The following is a 10,728-nucleotide window of genomic DNA, read 5'->3' as shown; positions in this document are numbered from 1 at the left end:
TTTTGGCTCTGGCCATATACGTTTTCTACATACAGTTGCCAAAATTTAAATCTGTTCAAGCTCAGTCTGTCTAAATGTCCACTTTCCAAGATGAAACTAATTAAACTGAAAAAGAAATGAAAAATAAAATCTATGAAAGCAGCAAAAGGGTGCAGAAATTTAAGATGTTGCAAGACGGAACTCAAGAAAAGCCTTTGAAGGCTTCAAGAACTTAAACTGAGATAAATAAATTAAAGATTTACAACCCTTGAATGAGGAACAGGTAACTAGGATATTCTGTGGTCATTTGGAGTGACAACCTGTGGTCCTGTTTACCCAAATCCTGAGTGATTTCACAGCCGGTGGTCTGTCTCGCCTCATCTCTCTCTTCTTGGAGTCCAGCTCCGATAATGAAAGCATTAAAACCGGTAACTTGATTTCTCTTCTCTGTTGAGCTGATATCTCTGCCGGACCTTTCTGGAATGATTCTGCTGCTCCCAAGTTTTTATATTCTTGAGCTCTCGCAGTGTGACTTACTGGAGTCCTGCAAGATTTCTGGACTAGTGCAGCATGTGTCGTGCTGAAGGGGGCTAAATGCTCATTTTAAATGTAGAGATGTGTTAATCAATCAGGTTTTATGCTTTTAGTTTTCACTGGTAAAGATGCATTTCATGTTATGAAGCAAAGGAATGATTAACAGAGGGAGAAAGGGACAAAAAGATGGATGATATGAGTGAACATTTAGCAGCATTTAAAAAAACAAAACAAAAAAACCCCCCACCCTAACTGGTTACTGAATTAGAAAAACTCACCTGCAGTTTCTTACTGCTTTGTCCAAGTGATCTGTCCACAGCCCTGCAGCTGCTCTCCAGCTGGATGGCCTGTCTCTCTTGGGCTTTCAGCTCCGCCTTGACCCGGAGGACCTGAGCCCGCGCCTCGGCTTCACTGACCCACTGGGTCTCCTGGCGCTCTCTCTGCAGCTTCTCCTCCTCAAGGCCTGCTTCTACCCCCTGACAAGCAAAAGACACGGCAATGCAGAAAATAAAAACAAACCCACATCTGCTCTTAGACCACAATCTATTTTCTTCAAATGCACAGAGAAAATCTCCCAATAGATAATATACCTTTAACATTGTGAGCTTTTCTTTGATTTCCATTTCGCAGCCCTGCAGTCGTCCGCGCAGCTCCTGCAGTCGTTCCTCCAGCTGCCTCTCGCTCTCCATCTCAATCTGCAGCTCGGTGGCCCAAAACTCTTCCTCTTCCATTTCCACCTCATTCTTCCTGAGGTGCTTCTCAAGCCTCAGGATCTCCTCCAACAGCCCTCCACCTCTACCCAGATCTGCAGCGCACCCGGCCCCTCGCCCCCCTCGGCCCTCGGACCAGGCCTGGAGCTCGGCCTCGTACGCCTCCAGCTTCTTCTCCAGCACGTTCAGAGTCTCTCTTTGCAGACTGACCAGTCTGACCAAATCTTCCATGCGACAGGTCCAGAGGCCCGGGGGAGCCGTGCCAAAGGCCGGCCCCGCGTGGTGGTGAATCCCCACGCTTCCCAGGAGGAGCCTCCGCTTCCCCTCGGCATCCCCGATCCGGCCTCCGCTCAGGATCTCCCTCAGGCTCCGAGGCGCACCGGTGAAGGTCAGAGACTTCCGGCGCGGTTCACGGCGGTGAAGAGAGCCGTCGTTGGGGTGACGGAGCTTTGCAAGAGGAGGCAGGCTCTGACGATGGAGGCCGCGTTCAGGACCCCTGAGCGGGGGGCCCTCTGACGGGGGGCGTTCGGTGAGCGAGGGCCCCGTGCGATGAAGGATTAGCTGAACGTCGCCAGCGTACTGACCCCAGGTGTTCAGAGAGGCCACTGGGCTCTCATGAGGGGCTAAGTGGCGCTCTGTGTCCCGCCATTTCTCAACTAAAGTGTACCTCCCGGTGCGACCTGAAAACAACAAGCACATTAAAATAACGCACCGTTAAGAGGCGACATCACAGTGCACTGAACACAAAGCTGAACAGGAACGATAAAAACTGCCTTGATGAAAATGGAGAGAATAACTTCAAAACAAACACCACATATTAATGGGGAAGGATTTTCACTTTAGAAGCACTTCTGTTGCAAAAAAGCTGAGATTTAAATTCTCACCCACTTTTTTTTTTTTTTTTTTGTGCTTGTGTTTCTTAAACAAAATGTACAAGAAATTAAAACCACGTTTCAAAGACACCAAAAGCAAAATGCAGAACTTGGGGAGTTTTATGTGAAAAAACACAGTAACATAAAACAGAGGAGGGGTGGTGTACACTGAACATGTAACATAACTGAGAATTAGAAGGCAAATTATTTACTTTTAAAAAAAATTTTCACCAATGACAATCGGAAAAGTGTGGTGTGCATGTCTTGTTTAGATCCCTTTTAATTTCTTACATACAAATAAAATCCAGTGCAACTCATTGCTTTCAGAAGAAAGTATGTTTTAATTTAAATCACAGCACACACACAGCTGCCGTGTCAAGACTTCAGAGAGTTAACAGAGAACAAACAGAATCATAATGACCAGAGAATACAGCGCTCAATCATTCATTTGTAAATAGAGAAAGTACAGCACAACAGCAATCCGAACAACACATGGGTGTTCTAAGCCAAAAAGGGAGCAACAGTCAGAGAACTACTTCTAGATATATTGCTTGATATATGCATTCTTGGGCTGCATTGTTGCTTTACTTGGCATATTTTTATTTATTTACACATTACTGGATGCCTGTGGTGCACATTGTCCTACACGACGTGTACATTGTTCATAGCTGAAGTCTACTGACGGCCCTGACTGAAACCCCACGGCACGCCACTGAGAAGAAGTCATAGATCCACTGCATAGATCCACCTGTCAGGTGGAAGAATCAGTTGAAAGGAGCCCCGTCCCAATACTTGCACCACATCCTACGCTCCTCTATGAAGTGCGTACTCAGTCAAAGTGTACATGAGGTTGGAGATGTGCAAAAACTGGAGAATTGGGGCTGTACGGGTTACGTCAACGACCTGCACCCTCTGCGTCGTAATGGCGACATCCAAAATGGCGGAACTGGTCGCTGTTTTGACATTTGTGGTGATAAAAGTGATAGTACCACTGCAACTGTACAATTTTAAATGTACAGTTTTAAATGTACAGTATTAGGGATTTTTGGGCCAATGTTGTTGATATTCGATATGAGGTTCATCTTCCAGAAACACTGGAAGATGCAGCCAGAGTGACACCTGAATGCACTATATCACAGCACATTAATGTGTTAAAACAGATTAATCTGGTTTAGGATCTAATCCAAATAAAATCTGCAATAAAGTTGCTTTTTACAGACCCTCATCCAATCTGAAATAAAGCTTTGCAGATTTTACTTGGAAATTTTATTTTGAAAACGATGCATTAACTTCTTTCCACCTTGCCACTCTGCTCTAAGTGAAGTATGCATGACTTATTTTGAAGTTTGTGGCTTAATGGGGGTATGAATACTTTTTAAAAGTATTGCATTCAATAGAAAATTTTAAAAAATCTGTAGAGTAAAAGGTTTTCTGCAGTTTCAGCACTTCAACTGCTTTTCCCATTTGGTTCACTGATTTTAACATAGATTTCTTTTCAGATTTGACAACAAAAATTACACAGAAACGCTCAATAAACGTCAACGTGCAAGATCAATATTTGCGTTTGATCCGTTAGCGTGGTGTATGCGTGGGGAACATTGAAAGGCAGAGGAGGAGGCTCAGAGAGAAGTGCTGCTTTCACAGTTTGGCAGGATACGAAGGGGATGAGTCAGACTTTCCTTCCTCCTCCTGCGCTTAGTGGGAAGTGATGTCAATACATTCTGCTCAAGTGCCCCCATTTTTGCAGCAGCCATATGGGAAAGCGGGGTGCGTAAAGCCAAGAAAGCACCAATATAGCCCCTGATTATGGCCCACCATTTCTCAGCAGGAGCCTAAAACGAAGGCTTGAGAGATGACAGCTGCTTACATCATCAGGGCCTCTTTCTCTGTCTAAAAGCAACAGTTTGGCATTTTAGAGGAACTTACTATGATTATTGGAGAATGTTTATCAATGCAAAGAAGCACAATCGCACGAGTCGTGCGAGTGTGCACAATTCGCACACTCGACTATCACGGTCAGGGTTTTTCTGACCTCGACAGCTTTTCTTAAACAATAATGCAAATCCATTAAATTTGTGGGTTGAAAGGATCAGCAAAATGTATATGAAAGCTGACGAATGTCATGATTGAAACGCAATTTTAACGCAATTATCTCAAGATAATGTATCATTTGTCACATTGTCTCAAAACAACAAAGGTTTTAATCTTGGATGTAATAGGAACTTATTGTTATTTTTAAATCTTATTATTTTGTGCAATAACTCAAAATTATTTTTGAAATTTCAAAAGAAATATTCTTCCTCATCAGAAATAAGTTCACTTTTTGGTGATTTCAGATTCAGGTCACATTATTCAATAAACAAGCATACTGACATTTCACAGGAAATCCTAATTTTCAACCACTAAACAAATATTTACTCATTTCAGAACTGACCCTAAATGCACCACCAGTATGTTGCTGAATCTTTGCTGACTTAAACAACAGATCGTAACGTTAACCCCGTAAACGTTAGGTGGACAGAAAATGAGATCGAATGTGCAACAAAGGTTTAGTGGTAATTAGAAAGAGTTTGAAAATGTGACTATAACCAAAATTGTGCTTGGAATGTGAAGCAAAATAAGAGTTCAAAGGTCTGAAAACGAGAATTAAAGTGCAAGTGCATAAATCATGGTATAGATGCTGTTAATAAAAAGGCCGTATTGGCTGTTGCTATCCCTTGATCCTCTGTGTTTTGTGACCTGCTCTGCACACTGCCCTGAAAAACACCCTGCAGGCCAAAAAATTAGAACCGCGGGGTTCCAACATGAATGTCTGCGGAGCCTGAAATCCCATTTCGGGAATCGTAACATGATTAACAAATTGAGCTGGATCGAGTTAAGTCCTTGACAATCACATTGCCGACGTGGACAGTGTACAGAAATGTGTAATGGAATAGAAATTTCTTCATTCTCCCACAACTGGGGAAATAAAAAACTTATCTACTGATTTTATTTTCTTATTTTATAAATTATTCTAACTCCAGATCTTTCGTAAGACCTCGTAAAATTCTGAAACTCAACAAAATAAAATAAACCCTCCAAGTAACTACGTAAATAGGTAAGGGAGAAAAAAGAGAAACCAATCCTCCTTCTAAGGCTGAAGAACTAAAGCTTTTTGTAAAAAAAACAAAACAAAAAAAAAACAGGAATATTTACCTATAGCCTGGGCCAGAGCAATCACCACTTCCTGGCAGGTGGTTGCTTCTGTGACCCCGCACACAACCCTCTGGACGCCATCCACCCAGACCTTCAGCTCCATTTTGGGGTCAGAAGTGAGCGGGGCCGTTACGGTGTGTGGCCCCCAACATTATTCAAGGCTGGAATGATGGCAGTTCGCAGGAAATCCCTCTTTCTAATGTACTGTGTAGGAAACAAAGGGGGAAAACAGGAAGCGGTGAGTCACGATGCAGTCGTACGGCTAACGTTGCAGAGCTTGTGACTGGGCCACCCGTTTGTAGCATAGCAGCAAAAGTTTTACATCAACAAAGAACACAACAGGAGAAAATTATGACATGTAAGAGAGTCCAAGCGGAGAACGGACTTCAGGCATGCCTGGCCACCTGGATTAACAGTGTTGTTTTGTTCCTCTCTATGAATAGGTACATGACTGTTGGGGGTGCAGGAAGAATCTGCCAGCAGACATTCCCAAGGCCAGTTCCTGCTTTTGTACTGGGTATTAGATTGAGGCAGGGATGACATAAACATTACCTCAGAAGGGACAGAATGTGACAGGGATTAAAATGTGGGAAGGGTCTAAATAGAAAATCAAGACCAAAATAAAAAAAAAGAAGAAAAAAAAGAATCTTTTAGCATAATCACTGCTGTTTAAATTGTTCTTCATGGATTCACAAAGCGGGTATCAAGATGTGGATAATTACCGACAGGAATTCTTCAACATGCTCTTCAAGGACAGTACGTCGGGTCAGAATGAACGCCCCATCTGTATCCCTCTCTATGAATCTAACCTACACAGCTGTGTGAAAAGGACCCTTTGTCCACCAGCCCCCCCAGTTACACCTCCCCCAGCTCAGGTATTCCCTGTCCACATTCACAAAGTCATTCACTCCAGTCGGTCTGTCCTTAACCAAATGCTTTTCTACATGTATTCCAAACTCCATGCAGCCCTTCAAGGCAGCGTGAGCAGAGAAGGACAAACGTCTGGAGTTGGGCTAATTAGCTGAAGTCTACATTTTGAAAAACAATGAAAAACAAAAGTCTCCAGGAAGGAAAAACGCTTGCCTGATTGTTTGACAAATCAAAACTAAATTGTGTTTCTGTTCAGAGAATCTCATTTTTGTACAAAAACATCAAAACTCTGCTTCGTATTTGCAGGTACTGGAGTGTCGCCTGCTCGCTCTACTCTTGGCACACACACACACACACACACACACACACACACACACACACAGCTGGTCAGAAAGGGCTTTTGTCCTTCTTTTCAGACGGCCCTTAAATGGCACTGAAGCACTGAAGGATGAGAAGGAGCTGGAAAACACTCGCAGTCACGCAAACAGGGAAATCTTTATGTTCTGTGAATCAAACCTATTTTCCCCCCCTTCTTTTTTTAAAAGCAATTTCAAAATCAGTAATAGTACTGGCTCTGAGGAAAAGAGGGCACTACAGCTCAGCTGATGAGGAGGGTATCAAAATACTAAAAGTGAGAAAACACCAAAAGTTTTTTTTTTTTTTTTTTTATATATCGGGATTTTAGGTGATACACCAACATAATTAGTAGCTTTGACCAACTTTCCTTTGCTTCAACAGATTCTCAGTTGAATTTAGGTCTGGACTTTGACTAGGCCATCTTAATGCATGTATATTTTTTTCAATCTTATCCATCTCATTTTAGGTGTGAGTGTATCTAGCTACATCCATTGTTCCCATAATCTCTGGTTTTTTTTTTTTTTTTTTTTTCCCCTCTTGAGGAAAAGCATTCCCACAGCATAATGCTGTCAACTCATGTTTCACTGTGTGGTTGGTGCAATTAGGGTGATGTGCAGACTTAATTTTCTGCCACAAATAAGTCCAAAAGTTCTGTTTTGGTGTCATCTAACCAGATCACCGTCCTCTGCATGTTTGCTATGACCTCCATATGTATGTTCAACTGGGACTTCCTGTGGTTTTTTTTTTTTTTTATACCAAAATAACTGATTTTATCCATTGTGAGGCCAGATTTATGGAGTATATGACTAACAGTTTACTTCTCAAAGAATCTCCCTCCTCCTGTGGATCTCTGCAGCTTCTCCTGAGCATATAGGCTGTTTCTCAGTTTGATGTTTTTCTTGCCCAATCTGTCAGTTCAGGTGGACGGTCATGGCTTGGTTTGCATTTGTCATAGTTTTTCCATTTTAAGATGATGGATTGCACAGTTCTCACTCAGATGTACAAAGCATAAAATATTGTTTTAGAACCTAATCCTGCCCTAAACTTCTCAACAACTTTCAGACCCATCTGATCTTTTTCTTGGTCTCCATGATGCCGTTAGTTGACTAATGTTTTCCGACAAACATCTAAGGCATTCATAGTACAGCTGGATTTAATCTAAGATAAAATTACACAAAGATGGACTTTATTCTGAAATCCGGTTCTGAAGGAACAGGTATTTATTTAGAGGCATCAGAGTAAAGTTTTGCAAATAGCTACGTGAAACAGCGACGCATCATTGTTCTTCCACTTCACAATTGTTCTGCCACTCTGGGTTGATTTATCATAAAATGTACACTGATATTTGTGGTTGCAACATGACAAAATGACAACCCTCCCCCAACAAAAAACAAAAAAAAAAACAAAAAAAAGACTACATTTTGAGTTGCATAAATTAAAAAGCTCAGACTCGGAGCTCCCTTTGTTCATGTTGTATTTCATGACATTAGCTCAGAAAACCCAACTAATGATACAGGCACTGCTGTGCAGGGCACAGAGCCATCCTGGGCTTTGTGAGCTCTATTCTGTTGGCCCGTCAGAGCCGCAGCCTGGGGGGGTGCCCACCTCCTGATTTGTGCAGTCTGCATTTTGCCAGAAAAGCATTCCACAAGGCAGATGAGCTCTCGGATTTCTATTAAAGCTCAGCTGAGATGATAAACTTCTGCAAAACCTCAAATCCAGATGACTTGAGTGTCTGTTCTCATTTGTTACAGTCTGGTGTTGAGTAATAATGATTGGACCTGCATTCCTCACCGAGAAGAAAAGTGTGTGAGCAGCACCAAAGCAGCCTGCGTCCCCGGCTGCTGATGACAACTCTCCAGACCTGCAGGAGCATACCAGGCTGGCAGAGAAAAGGCTTCAGCTGGCTGCTGGTGTAAACATTCTACCATATGCTCCTGTGGGTGCTTCAACGCAATTAATATACCCTCAGTCACACACACACACATACACAAAAAGGGAAAAAGTCTAGTTATGTAGCGCTACAATGCATTTACTGAATTTACAAGCAGTCTAGCGTCACAGCTTCCCTGCATTGTGCAGGTTAGGACTTTGCTCTGGGTTCTTACACACAATATCAGTCCTTTTTACACTTTTTCTTTTTGCACAAACACAAAACTTTGCCATGTATTTATGGCAGATGTTGTACAGTGGTCAGGTTTTAAATATTGAATCTACACATACAATAGAGTGGACACATGGAGGGGTGGATGGTTAGACATACAGATGAATGGAGGTACAGATGGATAACAAGATGGACGAAGAGACGACTGGATGGGTCAAGGGAATAATGAGCATGGACGAATGAATGGAGGGACTAATGGAAAGAGGGAAGGACAGATGGATGGGTGGACAGAGTTACAAATAAATGGAAGGATGGCTCTTTTGGCAGAATAAACTCGAGAAATACAAATATTCAGATTCTGAAAATGTGTTTGAAACCCGTTTGCCGGGAGTCGGCGTGTTGGACGAAAACAAAACGAGCATTCATTCGTTACATCGGATAAAAAAAAAAAGGCTTGAGCAAAACGATCTCACAGGAAACCACCAGCCTTCTAACACTTGCTGCCTCACAAATACATTCTGTTCCACTTCCTGTCCACATTCGCTGACCATTGTTCACCCAAAACAGAGGACAATACAGCCGTACAGTGTTGAAAACACTCGGTGTTGAAAATTCTTCCCTGTAATTAACTGGAACACCAAGTAGCACAGTCAGACTAATTCAGAACAAAAGGTTCCCGATTCCTAAAAGTCCCCAACACTGCTGTTAATTAGAGACAGAAGGATATTTCTCACAGACTTGAGCAACATTACAATAATGCCCGAGCCCCTCCTCTCTGTTGGTTACCAAACTTTAAGTCAAACTGTGCGCCGAGTACAGCAACATGTAATTACAAGCAATTTTTACTGGGCTGTAATTGGCAGCAGCTCTGTTGTGAAATGGATCTCTGCGAGCAATCAGAGCCAGTCGGCGGTTTTATTGTTTAGGCACCGGTGGCAGAAAGCTCTTCCGCTCTTCCAAATATCCAACATGTGCCGAGACTACACAAATATGTCTAATTTATGGGATTAAAAATTAAGACCAAATATTGCATAGTGTCCTGCAAATGTTTCCACACTCCTAGAACTTTTTCTAGGGGTTTTCACAAATACGACAGCCACAAACTTTATTGCACCATCACTGTCCGACTAAATCACCTGGATTTAAGAAACCAAATTGTTCATAGCCTTCTACTGGTTAATTATTGACTGATCATTATATTTCAGATGGCAGCAAGTTGCTTAAACCAAACTGATGCAGGGATTAGCATCTCAATTCTTAAACAATTACAGCAAAGAAAAGATGTTGATCTATTTCAGAAGGGTTAAATTATTGACATGCATCAAACAAAAATAACAATTAAGGAGATTTCTCAAGCTGCTAAAAATAGGTTAAGAACTGTCCAACCCATCATAAAAAAAAGTTGTGAAATTATTAGGGAGCTAACATCTTTGCAGAAGAAATGTGGTTGGGGAAAAAAAAAAAACACATTTGAATGCTAGTTATTGGCGATCACTTAAAAATTTGGTCACAGAAATGATAGCAGAAGTCAGGGCTGTGTTCAAGAATGAAAGGAAGAGCATTTCAATGTGAAGGAACCTGAAAGGATAGGGACTAAACTGCTGTGTGGCCTTTAGAAAACCACTGATCAGTGAGGATATTGTGGGGAAAGAAAAGTCTTCAGTTTGGCAGATAGCTTAAAGATTGGACTCTGAAGCAAAAGAAGAAGATCATTTGGTCTCATGAGTCCAGGTTTACCTTCCTCCAGAGAGATTGGCGTATCAGGGTAAGAAGAGAACTGCGTAAAATTATGCACAGGCCAACCTTACAAGCCATTGGGGGCGCTACTGTGAATTGGTGAGGAGGATGAGGTCAGCTGAATATACTAACCAGGTTATTCCATCAGTGCATTTCTTTTTCCCTGATGACGCATTGTGCAAGGGGAACATGAGTTATCATTTTCACACAATGATTGGGCACCACAATGTCCACACCTTAAACCCACAGAGACTTTTGGATGTGTGCTAGAAAAGAAATGGTGTGTTACCAACTCTTTCATCACACTAGAAAAAACCCAGATAGCACATGATGTTAAATCAACGTTGAAAAATAGTTAGAATCGTTGATT

The 10,728-nt window shown here is 42.0% G+C and overlaps 1 protein-coding gene across 1 annotated transcript in view; it reads right to left on the bottom strand.

Annotated features, from left to right (window-relative positions):
- Positions 1-9,712, bottom strand: part of rassf8a (Ras association domain family member 8a) — a 17,366-nt gene extending 7,654 nt beyond the window's left edge. The window contains exons 1-3 of the mRNA XM_015038076.1: positions 5,291-9,712; positions 1,104-1,903; positions 792-989 (exon numbers count right to left, since the gene is read on the bottom strand). Of these exons, the coding sequence (XP_014893562.1) occupies positions 792-989; positions 1,104-1,903; positions 5,291-5,393 (1,101 nt within the window). The 5' untranslated portion in view covers positions 5,394-9,712. The remainder of the gene's footprint in view (positions 1-791; positions 990-1,103; positions 1,904-5,290) is intronic.
- Between the last annotated feature and the right edge of the window lie 1,016 nt (positions 9,713-10,728).

The sequence above is a fragment of the Poecilia latipinna genome, unplaced genomic scaffold, assembly GCF_001443285.1.
Source record: "Poecilia latipinna isolate Pla-1442-1.1 unplaced genomic scaffold, P_latipinna-1.0 Scaffold429, whole genome shotgun sequence".
In the NCBI taxonomy this organism is placed as follows: Eukaryota; Metazoa; Chordata; class Actinopteri; order Cyprinodontiformes; family Poeciliidae; genus Poecilia; species Poecilia latipinna.
The sequence above is the reverse complement of the archived record's forward strand: the minus strand, read 5'-3'. Positions and strand labels throughout refer to the sequence as shown.